Source organism: Crocodylus siamensis, chromosome 3, assembly GCF_052110815.1.
Source record: "Crocodylus siamensis isolate JL-2025a chromosome 3, ASM5211081v1, whole genome shotgun sequence".
NCBI lineage: Eukaryota > Metazoa > Chordata > Crocodylia > Crocodylidae > Crocodylus > Crocodylus siamensis.
In genome coordinates, this window is record NC_143397.1 from 24,663,816 (window position 1) to 24,680,073 (window position 16,258).

The window sequence follows — 16,258 nt, forward strand, 5'->3', positions numbered from 1 at the left end:
TTTTCTACAATGGATATTTCTCATGCTTCTGGACTTTGCTGGTTGTTCCTGCCACCCCTTTCTCCCCCACCCTCCCTTTTTTCTGTTATATGTGTCAGGGTATTTTTAAGTCTCCCCAGAGGCATTGTGTGTTGGCTACAGCTAAGGATGGGGAATTCAACTGGGGTGTGTCAAGTCTCCTGCTAAGAGCAAAGCCAGAGGTTCTGGGCTAGAGGTTCTTGCCACTCTGCTCAGGATCCAACTGATCACCATATTTGGGGTCAGGAAAGAATGTTTCCCCATGGTCAGATTGGTATGGATTATGGAGGTTTTTGTCTTCCCCTGTAGCAGGGGGTGCCCTTGACCAGGGACCTCTTGAGTGTATATTGACAACATTTTATAGAAGGAGAACATTGGTGCCATGGTTCCCCTGCTTTACCTGTCGCAGGTTAGGGTGTTAATTCTATGTCGTCAGGGTTGAAGGTAGTCTTATGTAGAGTTTAGATGATGGCTGTATGGGATGGTTTGGATAGGGGTGATCTTGCTTCAGGCAGGTGTTTGGGCTAGATGACCTCTGGAGGTCCCTTTCAGCCCTATAGCTTTGTGACTTCTATGACAAGAATGACACAATAGTGGCAACTCCACACAATGCAGTAACTGAATAAAACCAAGCATTTATTAAAGCCAAACCAACCGTTTACAATTCTTAAATTTCAAAATAGTTAAATATTTTAATATTTAAAAATGTAGGCAAGAAACACCAGTGCTCTTCAAGTAAAAAAGTTTCATTTTATTAAGATATTAAAAAGCAGAGGAGAAAACACCTGATCCTTCAGACTTTATCTAAACTGGACACACACACTGACTTTTAGAAATCAGATCACTATTACCAGTGCCATTCCCTTGCTCTTTGCAAATGCACAGGATAAATTTAATGCTGAGGGCCTTTATATGCTGACAGTCTGTCCTGAGCTTGCTCAACTCTTTAAGAGTTGAAGACCCACTGCATTAATACAGGATTAGGCTCTAGCCTAAAAGAGAACAATTTAAAGAAGGCAGATACTTTCTGCAGGTTCCTGCTAAGTCCCTTGATCCACCACTGAGCTTTAAACAGAATTCCCCATTGCTTTCAACAAGAATTTTTGTGTACGTGTGCTATGCTGTATTTATACATGTGATATAATGTGCATGCTTTAACTGCTGTGAAAGTGTACCATGATTGGGGTCACTTGTCTTCCACATTTGCTACCATAGCCTCAACTGCATTCCAGTCCAGCTTGCTGAGGATACTTCCTGTGCTTTCCGATACGTTATCAATATCATCAGTGCTGAGAGGAGGGCAATCATCATCATAAGGCACAGAACCCTATTAGGAGCAAAAGGATGAAATTTAAGCCATGGCCGCATGGGCCTCTTAATACCTGCTTATCACACACATCTTAAACTTATCCTGGTCTCACTAAATATCTACTGCAGGTCCATTATAAAAGATACGCTGCATTAACTTTCTTCCTCCAAGCAACAGGACTTTTCCAGAGTATGGCCTAGTTAGCTACTGGGCAGCAGCTTGAAATAAGCCCACAGCAATCCTATTATGGCCAGGCAACAAGAGTCTGTCCCCCTAAGGAATGACGGGAATTGGTTCTCCCAGCCTCTGATGTGCATCTGACCAACAGTAGTTTGATGTTAACCTGAGGCTCTGCTGTCCCATCCCCCAGCCATGATAAAGAAATACATTTCAAATGCAAAAGACAGGCAGGTTTTTATGCCTCCACTTCTAATGGCCCAAGGCAGGGTCCCAAATGACTTCTGTAATAAATTACATGCCTTACTTCAAAGAAGGAACCAGAATGGTCACGCAGGATTCTTTGGATGTCATCAGGGATGCTCCATGGACTTAGGGACTCTCGCTCAATGTCATTATCAAGACCTGTCTCCTCTGTCTGAACTGCAGCTGCATGAAGTCCAGGCCTGCCCTGTTTCACTGCAGAGGCTGAGCAGGGAAACAAAAATCAGTGGATTAAATACAGATGTGTTTTGTCCATATACTTTTAACTATTGGCCCATGCCCCTGGTTCTACAGAATGAATGGTGCTGCCATGCTCAGGCAGGAAAATGCAAGTGAAGACTGTTATGACCCCTCTGTCCACTTGGAAAGCAACAGGATTTTCCAGCTGGGTTCAGCACTGAGGCTCTTGCAGGCCCCACCAGACCATGGAGAACCTTCTGAAGGACCAGGGCAACCAGAGCACAGAAACTGTAGATCCAGGAGTGGACTTTGCAACTCAGATCCAGGTGTTGTTTTAAGTACCTATAAAATCTTGTTTAAAAGCTCAGGGGATTGAGTCAGCAAAACGGGCTGCCTGTTGTGGTACTAGCTGATTTAGACATGGCAATAGTCTCACCAGACTAGTCTGCTCTGAACCCTCAGGCTAGAAAAGGGGAGGTTAGCAGATGTCCTTGGAGAAAACTTGGAGAAAGTTTCAGACTCACAAGGGAACATTTCTGTTCAGTGTTGCAACACCCAAGTGACCTGCCACCTAGTGATTCACCCCCAAGCACTGGCATTGTATCAGCAGCTGCTCAGAAATTTTTCTGACTGAATACTTTTATATTACTAAAATGTAATGATTCATCCAAAATCAAAACCTTCCTTCAGAACATGTGAATTGTGATGATGTTCTGAGGGAAACACGCTGAGTTTTCTGCCAGCTCTTCTGGCCATTCCCCTCCAGTGCTCACAGAGAGTCTGGAAGCTGGCACTCTCTGCTGGGTCTCACATTCTTAGTAGGAGCCAGGAGCACTGCATGCTCGTTGCCTTAGTAGCCTGGGATCCAAGGTAGCCTGCCAGGCTCTGGGACAGCTCAAGTGGACTGAGACAAGGCTTCTGGCAGTCCCAGAAATGTTTCAAAATGGTAAAAATAAAGCAGCGGTTCACCCTTTTCAACTGGAAATTTTGAAACACTTTTTGGTCTGTTCCAGAAAGTTTCTGTTCTGAAGTTTGGGAATTTCCCAGAGAACAAAAATTAAATTTCTGACTTATTCTACTTGTCACCTTGTACAACATAACTGGGTCACTCTTCCATAAAAAGGATGAAGAAGACGTTTCATACAGATAACTCTCTTGCTGTAGCATCCTATGTAAATGTTTCAAATACTAATGTACAAACAACTGCTGTGGTAAAGATTGCAAGCTGTCTGCACCAGCATCATCTGAAACTTTAATGAAACTCTTAGTAGCTTCTGAAATACAACACACAGGCCTAATTACAAAAAGGAAGACTCAAAAACAAAAGATTACATTACTGGATTCTGGCAGCTAAAGTATTGTAAGACAACATGACTGACTAAGAGAAGAAACAACAATAGAATGAAAATGTGGAAGGAAAATGGAAGTTACCGTAAAATGAGATGAAACCAAGGGAAAAGGGACAGCCCTGTACAACAACAAGTTATGCTATATACTTGTATATCTGGAAAAGATGCAACAGAAGCCTATTCTTTCTTGTCCCAACAGAAACTATCTAAATGTGCTATGAATTTATTCCCGTTGATTGAGTTGTATGACCTTTAGCAAGAGAATAATTCCGCATAGAATAATGATGCGCAGTCCCATTTACCAGGCTAGTTTAAGCCACATCTCCATTTAATCGCACTACTCTAGCACTAGTAATGCCATTAGCATAAGCCTGGGGTAATGGAAAGAAGACTTAGGTCTGTTAGTTTCTGATTCATTACACATTCAAACCTTGTCTAGCTGAACTAGGTGGCCTTGCATTCAAGACTTGCATCTGGTTTCTGTTGCCTTGCAACCACATTCTCTTCCGGCTAAAATCCATAGCTGTTCCTCTGCCAATGACTTGGGATGATCGGTCTTGAGGCCAAAAGGCAACTTGGAAAAGAAAAAAACCATTACAATTCCATAAGAGACAGCCGTGAATATAAAACTAAGCCCAAAAATTACTGTGCAAGATGATTTTGCTCCTTGCCCCACTTTATGTACTTGCAATTAAGATTGGAGGCTAGAAAATAAGAGGGTGGGACTAAATTCAGAAAAGAGTATGGAGCTGCAATGCTCAGCACTGTAGAACTCAACTTGGAAGCACTTAGCAACATCTACAATCCTGAGTTAGGCTACTAGGCTTCCCTACACAATCATAGACTGATAGACAAATAGGGCTGGAAGGGACCTCTGGGGGTCATCTTGTCCAAACCCCGCCTAAACCATCCCATACAAGTCCTTGTCTAACCTATCACTAAAACTACAGAGTTGACTGTTACAAAACTACAAGGCATAGCACCCTACTAACCTCCACAGGTAAAACAGGGGAACAGCAGTGGTCAGTGTCCTACTGCTGCAAGTGTTGTTAAAATATGCTGGGCAGACCAAGAGAGCGGGTCATGACCCTTGCTACAGAGCAAAGCAAAACCCTCACTGATCCCCAAGTAGAGGGGCAAAGCCCTCAAGCCAGAAATCTCTGGGTTTAAGTCTCAGCAGGAGCACCGGCAAACCCAGTAAAAATCCCCAGCTCTGGCTGTAGCTGCCACCCAATGCTTCTGAAGAAGGTGAAGCCCCCCACTCAGTATGTGTAGCAACAGAAGAGAAAACAATTTCATTCAAGGCCCAGTGCGGCACCCACCCAGTCCAGAAACATGGGAAATACTGAACACTTGCATTCTGCTCTGCAGCTGGGCACAGCAAGCAAACTCTGACTTGCTCAGTGGCATAGCCAAGCAGGGAAGGGTAGTGGTCTGAGGGATGGATGGGCTGTGGCAATCTTTGTGATATCCTGAATACAGGCTCCAGGCAGACAGCACACCTCCCAGGACCTCAAATCTGGATGACAAATTGGTGCTTCTGCCCACCCGCTGAAAAGAGTCATCAACCATTGCCACCTTCCTCTTTCTTCTTGGTGCAGTGGTCTTACAACCCTCATCTCTGAGGCCTTGCACCACCTGCTTTCAGACAGCTGAGTCCTCTGCTTCTTGCATGCTGAGGTCCTCACTTCTGCCTTTTTCCAGCCTCCCCACATTAGCTAAACCAGTACCATTTGAAGCAAACTGCTCCACACAGAGCTGTGAACACAAACCCTGTCAAGCAATTGCTCCAAAACAGGCACAAGACATCACAAAACAGATGCCCAGAATTTCTGGTCTTCAGACAATCAGCTCTCAGAAAAAGCCTTCTCCAGGCAATCCCTCTGCTGAACTTCTCCCCCCACAGCAGCCCCCGGCAAGCTCCCTCTCTGGTTTGTTCGTCTCTGTTCACAGTGACTCCAGAGAATTGGCTGACTCAGGGTCTAGGCAGGCATCAGCCCCATCACACTTCCTGATTGGATTGAATTGCTGTGGCAACTTGCAACAATGCACTCTCCAGCTCAGAGGTGTGACAGGAGGCTGCTGGGACCCATGGCTCTGTTTTCTCCTGCCTCCTACCCTAGGGCTGGGGGAGTGGAGCAGACTGTCAGTGCAACTCTGCAGCTGGGACTATAGCTCTGCTCCCCCCTCATGATGTGCAGTGACAGATGAGGCCAAAATAAACCTCTCGTAATGATCTGGGATTTTCTGCTCTAAAAGTTCACAGACAGTGGGTGTTTCTAGCCAGTAGTACTAACTGCTTTTCACACAGTCACTATGTACCTCTTAATTCTTACATTAACTGTGCATATGACAGTACCACCCAAAAGCCACAAGATTAGAGCCTCACTGTGTTTGTTAGGTGCTGCAGAGATGAGCAGCAAGCACAGGGCCTGACATGAAAGCTCATGTAGACCAGGAAGACAAAGGAACAAGGACTTGTTCAGGCTCACCTAGGTGGTTAGTAGCAGAGCTGGCAACAGAACCCAGTCTTCTGCCTCCCTTACTATTTTCCTAAGTAGCTTTTACCTACTTTTTTTGCTTTGATACATTATAATCACCAGCAAACCTAGAAATATGTTATGGGGCTAGTCCAGGTATCCTGCTACAGCCAGTTTCAAGACCTCAGTCTTCAGTGTGCTTGAGAACAGATACTGAGACAACCCCAGAGCACCTTCACTGGCATAACTCCAGGTGCACAGGGGCGAGCAGTAGTGTGTGCTGTATACTGCTGCCCTGTGTAGATGTCCTGGGTACCCATTAACAGCCTGGGAAACGCAATCTGTTGTGACTGCAGTGGCTAAGACATCTAAATTGTCACTGAAAACTATGATTTTTTTTAATGAAAAATACTTATTAAAAAACTTTTTCCCTCTTTATACTCAACTCTATTCTTCAGTCATGGGCCCAATAACTATAAGCCCAAGTTTGTGACCATCACTCAGAAATTTTTTAAATAGTTCCTTGTTAGTGATTATCCATTTTGTTAAAATACAGCAGCTTTAAACTTTAGCTGAAAAACTTTTAGCTTAGTTCTCTCTACCTTACCTTGCCTAGAATTAACAGGATACCTTGTTGCACTTCTAATTCTGTCCTTGGAAATATTTTTCTGTAATACTGCAGTAGCAGTTCCTAAAAAACATACACAAACTAGTTTCACTGCAAGCAGTTTATTATTCTCTGAAGAAAATTTAGGTTCTCAGAAAAATTTTGAAAAACTGAGTCCAACATATCTCTGCTTTCTGGATTACAATGCATCAATCTCCATGAGCTGTGCAGAAATGGCACAGACATGCCGCTAGTGCACGTTGCAAGGGATGGTGAGGACAACATAGCAAGCATGCTATACTTCATGAGAGGCCCGACACATCACAGTTGTGACATTCTCAGTCTCAAATGACAATCCACATCTGATGGCTCTAAGTACTACAGCCCTACAGTAGTACTACAGCATAAGTTTGTTAGCATCCATGTATAAAGGGCAAACATAAAAAGAATATAAAATATGATGTGTAGGAAGGAATTTTAACAAGGCCCTTGGCATATACACCAAGATATTTCAATTCTTACCTCTGGACTGATCAAAACCAAGAGGTGGAGTAGAAAGAGATCTTGCTGGTTGAAAGCCAGGTTTGGCAGCAATCCTGCTCCTTTCAGCTTGACTTGCTGACTGTGTCCGACTACGAGGATGATTTTTAAAGCAAGAAAAAATATATTTATCACTGCTCGTAACATACCATTGTCTTAAAGACGAAACAATTTAAATTTGGCTACATGCCTAAAAGACCATGTTAATTTTAAATCAAATTCCATTATTTCCTTAAAGGAAATAAACAGCAAAATGCTCTTTTGGGTAATGTTTCCCAGCTTCAAAGGGACAAAGTATGTATAAGGAGAAGTCTCTGTTGACAGCCAAGACATGCAGTCAAGTCTAAAACTTTTCAAGATGCATTTCTTGATTGTTACCAAATATTACAAAGATCTTGAACCAGCTCCTCGGCTACATGCAGCACCTACTGAACGCAGCGAAGTGGGGGTGAGTACAGGGAAGCTGGGTGATTCTGAGGCTGGTCGCATGCCATCTGGCTATGTGCCCTACTGGCCAATCCACGAGTTGGTCATAGCCAGAACAGAACTCCACTCAGCGCTCCCTCTGGCTACTTATGGCGGCACTTGCAGAGGGATTTGTACAGGACTCAGTTATGCCAGCCAGAGACTCCCACACACCAGGAGAATCCTCTAGACCTTTTTTGCAACATACACCTTTGCCTGATTTAACCCCACCCAGCACGAGACAAATAGCTTATGTAAGCTGGCAAATCTGAAAAGCTGTATGGAGGTCTAGCACCAAAGGTTTCAAATTTAAAGCTGTTACCCTCTAGCAGACGTGGGAAGGTGCTTTCTGAAACCTCGAGGTGACCTTGCTGTTCTGGACAATGGTCTACATTTCTCTGTAGGAAGCTGTACTGTTTCAGATAACATCTCATTCATCAGGGAAAGTGCTTGTGAGACTCTAAAATTATGATGCTCAGATAATAGGGCTCTTTGGAGAAAAAGAAACAAGAAGTTACATATTCATCCATTCCTTCAGTCAAAGTTATTAATTTTTAACTAAAACTGTTTTGTGGATTCCTCAGTCCACTTCTGTAATATTTTATGATGGTTACTGAAAAACTTTTTGCCATCACTCTTTAGATAAGTTGCACAAAACTAAAACGTTTCTCAAAAAACCCCTAAAAACAAACCTTCAGAGGGAACCCGAGCAGTAGCAAAAATAGCACATTAGCACATGAAGCTACAGGATCCGGAAGTTAAATGCTCAACTTTTTTCAAATGTCTCAGTGAATACGGTCTTTTAGAGATTTAAGCATTAACTGGCAATGCTTTTTTATAGCAAAAGTTATTACAAATCTGGAACTTCAGAATTAAACTGGATAAAATTAGCTAAGCAACAAAACTGGTAGAATGGTAAATTAAAAACAAAACAAAACACACAGCAATACCCTGAATGACCTTTCATAGTAACTTACTTATCCTTTTCCTCTTTCTTTTTCTGGTTCAGTTTAATTTCCTTTGAGGTGAGACCAAATTTCTACCAAAAAAAAAGACAAACATTAACTTGTTATATATTTTAGTTCACCTCACAAAAACATTTATGTCATTTTATAGCTACTATGTTAGATTATACTGAAGACACTGCCCAGAGTAAGAAGCAACACGGAATTATACTACCCCAGAAGAAGTTCAGGAAAAGGCTGTTTGCCTTGGAGCTTCACAAACTCTAGAAAAATAACTAAAACCCTGGCTCCACAACCATTTATTAATATGGCACAGACCCAGACAAGCCATAGCTGCTGCCCAGGTAAACCATGTGCTTAAATCTGCAATATTTCATTTACACAAAAAAAAAAAAAATCAAAAAAAAAAATCACTCAATCACAAATGTTCAAATCTCCTTGTAAGTTCCTCAAAAGCTACAAAATTGGTTTAAAAGTCACTACCCTTTTTTTAAAATTGTGTAGGATTGCTTTTTGTTTCTTTCAATTACCAGGGCACATATGTCCAAAGATTTGAGAGCTGCAAGCTTGTTTTCAAATGAAAGCTGAGATGGTCTCAATCTCATGACTAAATAAAGCAGAGGCTCTAAGAAAAGCACCAAATAAGTCTAGCCCAGATTGCCTCCAACTGGGTGCATCTACACATGCAATTAATGCGTATGAATAAACTCTAGAACTCATTGCTCCAAAGTTTATCACTCCCAGAAACTGTGTCTTCACACGCGCCTGGGACTGCCACACATTGAGCCAGGTTGGAGCAGCCCCCACTGGTAGGGTCCGGGGAGGGGGAAAACACACGCCAGCCCAGGGTTGCTCCCCGCAGTTTAATATGCTGTGGAGAGGCTGGCTGGGGCAAGGGTGCTTCAGCATGGGGCTAGTCAGCAGGCAGCCTCTCCACTGAAGCACCCTCATGCCCCAGCCACCCAGGGCAGCATCTACATGTACACTGCTGCAGAGTAAGAAACTCTGCAGCAGAACAGTACCTGTATTTACAAGTACTATCATGCTGTGGAGTAAATTTGTTTACTCAAGCCTAATACAGGTGCACATGTAGTTGTGTGACGTTTACTGTGCAGCTAATTAGTCTACTGCACAGTAAATGTCTCATGTAGAGATGCCTGCTATTGCTGATTCTGTTGTCAATGGAGAATAGGAGGAATAGTAAGAAACAACCTGATGTTTATTGGCATCTACCACCTACCTATAATTCATGACTGACAACTAGGGGGTACTCCAAGTAATACTAAGCACAAATATTCCTTTATATCTCAGAATTTGGACACCTTTCAAGATGACCTAAATGTAAAAATCCTTAAATGTTAAATTAGTCAATTTTCCACATCAGTACTAATTATTGAAAACATTTTAACAGTCTTTCAATACCTTTTCAACAATTTATATCAATAGATTAAAGAAGTCACACTCCTTGCTACATTTGTTTATATTAATACAAAAGTGATTCTTCCAGGTGCACAGTAATCTTACCATACAATTTTTCACATTAAATGGCATATGTTCTTTCTCTCTTTGTTCATCACGTTTATTCAGATATTCTGCCAATCTTTCTTTTTGTTTTCTTTTCATCCATGCTTGTAACTCTTTTTTTTCTTTTTCTGTTTTTTGAGAACATCCAACTGCAGGACCATGGATTCTGAGTACATGCATAACCACAAAACAATTCAATAAGTCTCCTTTAAAATACAGGTATGAAAACCATATAAATACAGCAATACCTCCTGACAGACACAAACAGCCTAAATAATTATCAGCTGGAAATATTAAATATTTTATAGTATTTATATAAATAATAAATTATGTTATTTATGTTCTATAATAGTACAACTTCCTTGAAAATCCTGGTATGCAAATATTTTTCAAGCAGTATGGTATACAATATTATTGTCGTATGTTTGTGTATAGGCTATTTACTTGGTATGAGAAGCAGTAGGATGAAAAACAGAATCATTTTGATACGCTTTCAAGAATACTTGTTTGAGTTGGTCTAGAGCAATAGCAACAGTCTAAGAACCTACACAAATGAAGTCACTGCCATGGATATGGTCACCAAACAAGATCAGTTGTAAGTGAAAAACTGTTCACAGTTGTATTGAGTTTTTACGGTTATAGTTGAACTACTATTTGTAGAATAAATGGAAATGTTTAATTGGAGACCAGTGCCTTTTTATTTATTTTCATAACTAGTTTCATAAATTGCAATCCCTTAGTATTTAGAAAGCAAATTTAATCTTTGAATTTTATATACCCTAATTAAGTAATCTTTATCTTATTAAAGTGGATATTTTTCCCATTTTAAAATGGAAAATGGTTATGCCTTGTAATTGTGTGATAGGGTTGATTCTGTAGTTTTAGTAATAGGTTAGAAAAGAATTTGTATGAGACGCTTCAGATAGGGATTTCAGGCAGGGAGTTGAACTAGCTAACCTTCTAGCCCTACTTTTTGTGATTCTTTGTGTAAGTATTTGTAAAAATCAGCTATGAGAAAAATGGCCTCTAAAAGAACACACACAACACTTCTGATTTATATATTTACACTATTTTAATGATCTGCTTGCTTTAAACAACAGTGAATTTAAATAATTGTATGCATATTATTTAATATTAAAATTGCTCTAATTCAGTGGAAAGCAGAAGTGAAATGTAAAAATAGTTACCTGGAGATTTGTCTAGCCTGTGCTTCAGTAAAACCCAGTTCTGTAGCAGAAACATCACCTTCTGTTACAAGATCTTTAATAATGTCAGTCATACCACTTAGTCCTGTAGTTTGCAGGGGATCATCTACAGAACTTATATTAAGAAAAAAAGCAATTTTGTAATCAATTAAAACCATCTGCAAGAAAAACTAAAATCATCCTAAAATTCTTACTTTTAAAAATCAGGTAAGAAGAAATACTACACTTATTCAAAAGTTAATTACCATACTCCTTTTTACTGAACTAATCTTGTCTATACATCTGTGCTGTTTTAAGGGTATGCCATTTTAAGCAAAAGACAGATGTCAATACATTTTCAGTCAATGGATGTAAACATCCACTGATGAACCTACATCCTGTTGCCTTACATTTTCATGCAGTAACTATAACAGTTCCCTAGTGCTAGTTCTGCCTTTTATAAATGAGTATATCAATGCCAGTTACACGCACATGTCCAAAACCAAAATTTAGTCAATAGTAGTTGAATAAAACTATGCACAAACACCTAGGGTATTTGTTAAAAGTTCTGCTATATGCGGCATGCATGTAGCATATGCACAAGAAAACATAACTTTTAGATTTCTGCATTGAATGGGTTGGCAACCAATAATTCACAGGCTGGATTCAATGGGCACATCCAGACAAGCCCACATGTGCATTTTGCAGCATCTCAAACCCCTCTGAGATGCTGCAAGAGGCACATGCAGGAATGAGAAAATGTTCCCCGTGCTGTAAGTTTGCAGCGTGGAGCAAAATTAGACCACTGGATATCCAGAGATCAAAAAAACCCACACTGAGGCAACTGGAGGCTGGGTCCTCCATAAAGGCGCTCTGGCAGCCAGAGCATCTCTATGGTTAGCCCTTGGCCTGGTGCTCAAGCTCTACTGAGCTCCACCCAGGCTCCACTGCTGGTAAGTGAGTGGTCAGGGGGGCTGGAGGAGGGGGGAGGCGACCATGGTGGGGGTGACCCCTGCTGGCCCCACCCAGTCCCCCAGTCCCCCTGATCCCTTCCCTGCCTGCCCCCACCCCACACCTGCCCCCTCCAATCCCTTCCCTGCCCAGCCCCAGCTCCCCCAATCCCTTCCCCACCCAGCCCCCTGCCACCAACACCCTCGATAGCTTCCCCATCCCCACCCATCCCTTCCCCGCCTGGTCCCATCCCATTTAAGTCACTGGGGCCCCACTTGCACAGTGCAGGGAAGGGTGAGAGCCCCAGCAGTCCCAGCGCGGGCCCTGCTGCCCTGTGCTGCCCAGGGGTGCTCTGCCAGGAGGATCCACAGCCCATACTCGCTAAGTAGAGGCTTTTTTTGTTTGTTTGTTTAAAGTGCTGGAGGCTGGGGTTGAGGGGGCAGCCATGGGGGGCTGGGTGTGCAAGTGGGGGATGGGGTTGGGCAGAGCAGCCATTGGGAGGCCTGGGGGAGTGGCTGCACGAGCCGGCAGGGGATGGGATGAGGCAGGGCAGCAATCCAGGGGGCTGGGGGAGCAAGCAGGTGTGGGGTAGGGCATGTGGGCCATGCAGGAAGGGCTAGGCCCTGTTGGAGGAGGCATAGCCCTGTGGGGGGCAGCAAAATATATATTCATGTATTCATGAAACATGTATTTAGAATTCACTTTATGATGATAGAGATACTGGTAGTTTACAAAACTGCTTTAACACTGTAGATGTATCAATAAAACCTTGCCCAAATGATCGTTATCGCTGTCTCTGTCTCAATCTCTCGCTCTCTTTCCTTATAGTGGTCTTTTGTTTTACTTGTGGAGGAACATGGATTTGGGGGTATTTTACAGTGTGACGTTGGGATTTTTTTTTTATCAGGGATTTTTCAGTTTTCTAATAGGGAACACCAGAATTCCTGCTAGGGAGGCCAGTGGCAGGACCCTGCCTGCTCAGGGCTGGCACCTTGGACCCAGATGGAGATGGCTGAACTCCTGGCCAACTGGGGCCAGGAGGACATGCTTTGACAGTTCAAAGCAGGCCACCACACCTGGAACATCTTCCGGTCACTAGCTGCCCAGATGGCTGGGCAGGGGGCACGCATGGCAGTAGTGTCGCACAAAGGCCAACTCTACAGCCACAGCCCACTGGCAGCTGGCCCAGAGGGACAGATGCCTCATCTGCGTCTGGCAGGTATGCAGCAGATCACAGCCAGGCAGCAGCCCCCACTGCCAGACTGTTGCAGTGGGTAGAGGATGCAAGGAACTCTCAATGCTGCTTCAGCAGTCCAGCTGGCACAAGGGGTAGAGTACCCAGGTACCAATTGGCTGGGCCTTAGAAGCTCCTGAGAGCGAGTAGCCCTGAGCTACCTGCCTGGGCAGCTTTTTATACTGCTGGGGACAGCACAGGTGCTGGCCCTGTGCTTCAGCTGCCCCTGGCTGCAGATCCGTGAGGAGCCAGGCAGAGTTATTTTGCCCCAAGTAGCACAATTTGCTCCACAACAAAGTGCATGTCTGAGCACATGCACTGAGGCAAAAAGCATCGCTTCTACTTGAGCTGCTACAAGCTCATGTGCTTGCATGTGTGGACGTGCCCAATGACTCCATAAGTTGGATCTGGCCTGTGGAGGTGGGACTTTTCCCTGTGTCACTGCAGGAAGAAGTACTGGCAGACTTCTCATGTTACCGCAGGAAAAATGCCAGGTAAGGATGGAGCACTCTGGTCTGCAAGTGGAAAAAGTTGCCTACTACAGCTGTACAGTGTCTCACATAAAATCTGTTTATTTTAATTCTAATTCTATTAGTGTATGTTAAGATTATTCTGATTCATGTTAGTGGTGTAAAAGCAAATTACTAAAAAGCATAATATTCAGAACATAATTCTATTAATGCCTGGATTTCTCTACTAATATCATCTCCAGCTTTTAACACCTTATTTCAGTATGATTTTTATAAAACACAACAGTGGTGATTTAGTATAAAATAAATATTTTCAATAAAATCAGGTATTTTCAAGATCCTTACCTATTGCCTAATTCTTTGTTTATTTGAATGTCTGAAACAGAAATAGGTTTAATTAATAGCAATTTAAACACAGGTATGTTTAATATGCAACTTCTGTGCAAAGGTCACAAAATAATTTTTTTTAGATGAAACAGAAACCCTTCAAACTGAATATGCTTGTATTATATATATATATATATATATATATATATAAATAAAAGTTTACATATGTTTATATTGAAGTGAATAAATAGAATATTGTACAACTAAATATTGTTAACTAACTTGTGCCGCTGAAAATGTCATCTTGTATCTGTATTAAGACTCAGCAACCAGTTTAAAATATAGATGGTCTATAAACTTAGTAACATTTATCCAATTGATTTGGCCTTGCTTGGGCACTTGCGATTTACCACTGCTTACACAGAAAACTTACTAGAGATGCACCAATATATTGATTCATACCGTATCAGCACTGATAAAAGGACAATTGGCATTATCGGCAATCGGCTTCACTGGTCTCTTCCTGGCAGGGACTGGGCCAGGGCTGCATTCGACACAGACAGGGAGGGCAGTGGCAGTGCTGCGAGAGGTGGCTACAGTGAATTTGGGGCTGCAGCCCACCCTATTGCCCGTACCTGCTCTGCTGTCACCTGCCCCAACTGCATCCTTGGCCCAGCCCCCAACCACAGAAAGGCTAGCACATCCCCCAGCCCACCCTCGCCTGCACACAAATCTGGGGGGCACATACCCCCCCCATGCCTCCCCTGGGGGATGCACTCAGCAGCAGGAGCTGCCTCCCTATGCCCTCTAGATGAGCTGCCTGTGGTTCCACCCCATAACTCTACCCTGGCTGGGCAGCACCTGCCACTGCCCTAACCCCCTTCCCTCCCTCACCATGGGGACCTCTATCTGTGCCCGCCTACACCCCTCTATCTATGCCCACCTACGCCCCACCCCCCCCACAGACTTAATGGCTGGTCACTGCTCTTCAAGCTGCCAGGCGGCATATCGGCAATTGGATCGGTATCACCCGATGTGGCCGGTTAATAATCGGCCATCGGTATTGGCCAAAAAAATCTTTATCAGTCCACCCCTAGAGCTTACTAAGGAGACTAGGATTATATAAAAATCTATTACAGAAACATAATTTCTAATTCCAGATACTTTAATCAAGCAATGTAAAAAGGCTGTAAACTGACCGTCTACAAACATATTACTATAACTATATTTCACAGTATACTAATGGAAAATATTAATACAAGGCCTGCTTGCCTTTTTTTTTTTTAAAACAAGGATGGGGCGGGGAAAAGAGTAAATTAAAACTGTACCAGAAGATGACTGTGTGCCACTGGGAAAGTTAGCAGCTGAAGTTGCAGGGGAAACGGAGCAAGTCTGTAAGGCAGTAAAACTACATACAGAGTATTCAGGTTTTGCACCCTCATTTTCTTTATCCATAACATCAAAACTCGTACGACTTGAACAACATCCTAATGCAATAGAAGGATTAATAGACATAGTAAGGAACACAAAAAGAAACTGACATAAAATACAGTGTAAAAATATCACAATTAGGAATTTGTACTTTGAAAAAATGAGCATGCCCTTCTAACCCAAAACAAACACTCCATTTTAGATCAGGGTGGGGAAAATATGGCCCGTGGGCTGGATCTGCCCCACCAACAGATTTGATCTGGCCCACGGGTGGATGGCTGTCAACTCAGTGGATATGGCTCGTGGGCAGCTGGTGGCTCTGGTTGTCACATGTCGCTGGGTGGGCGGGACTACCTCTGCCCTGTGGACCTGGGCGGGGCTTCCACCACAACAGGCAGATGGTGGCATCAGATGCGGATACTGTGGGCAGCTTCAGGAGCCTGGATACAGAACCTGCTGGAGGCATCCATAGCTGAACCGCTGCCCTCCCAGCACGGTGGAAGCTCCTGCCCAGATCCCTGACATAGAACTTGCCAGTGGCTTCAGCCATGGACCCAGGCAGGAGCTGCTGCCAGCATCTGTCTCTCCTGCCCGTTCCCCCCTCCCTGCCCACCATTTCTTCCAGAAGCTGGCAGAAGCTGTAGTTCGCCAGGAGCCCCAGTGCTCAGCTGTGGACTCATGCAGCAGCTGCCATGCTTAGCTGGGCAGACATCAGCATCAGCTGTGACAGTGCTGGCTGGTTCTGATTCTACTGCCTGCCAGACACAGCAGCAGCTCCTGCCT

At 43.3% G+C, this 16,258-nt stretch overlaps 1 protein-coding gene across 4 annotated transcripts in view; it reads right to left on the minus strand.

The window, feature by feature from the left end:
• Window positions 1-633: 633 nt before the first annotated feature.
• CPLANE1 (ciliogenesis and planar polarity effector complex subunit 1) overlaps window positions 634-16,258 on the minus strand; it is a 104,046-nt gene continuing 88,421 nt past the window's right edge. For 2 of the 4 annotated variants that reach the window (XM_090037954.1, XM_090037953.1), the window contains exons 44-54: window positions 15,373-15,531; window positions 14,063-14,093; window positions 11,066-11,197; window positions 9,879-10,044; window positions 8,367-8,428; window positions 7,712-7,879; window positions 6,907-7,016; window positions 6,385-6,468; window positions 3,728-3,871; window positions 1,812-1,972; window positions 634-1,345 (exon numbers count right to left, since the gene is read on the minus strand). In XM_090037954.1, coding sequence (XP_089894080.1) covers window positions 1,205-1,345; window positions 1,812-1,972; window positions 3,728-3,871; window positions 6,385-6,468; window positions 6,907-7,016; window positions 7,712-7,879; window positions 8,367-8,428; window positions 9,879-10,044; window positions 11,066-11,197; window positions 14,063-14,093; window positions 15,373-15,531 — 1,358 coding nt within the window. In that variant the 3' untranslated portion in view covers window positions 634-1,204. Of the gene's footprint in view, window positions 1,346-1,806; window positions 1,973-3,727; window positions 3,872-6,384; window positions 6,469-6,906; window positions 7,017-7,711; window positions 7,880-8,366; window positions 8,429-9,878; window positions 10,045-11,065; window positions 11,198-14,062; window positions 14,094-15,372; window positions 15,532-16,258 lie in introns of all 4 variants that reach the window. The other 2 variants (XM_090037955.1, XM_090037956.1) reach the window with 2 other exon arrangements.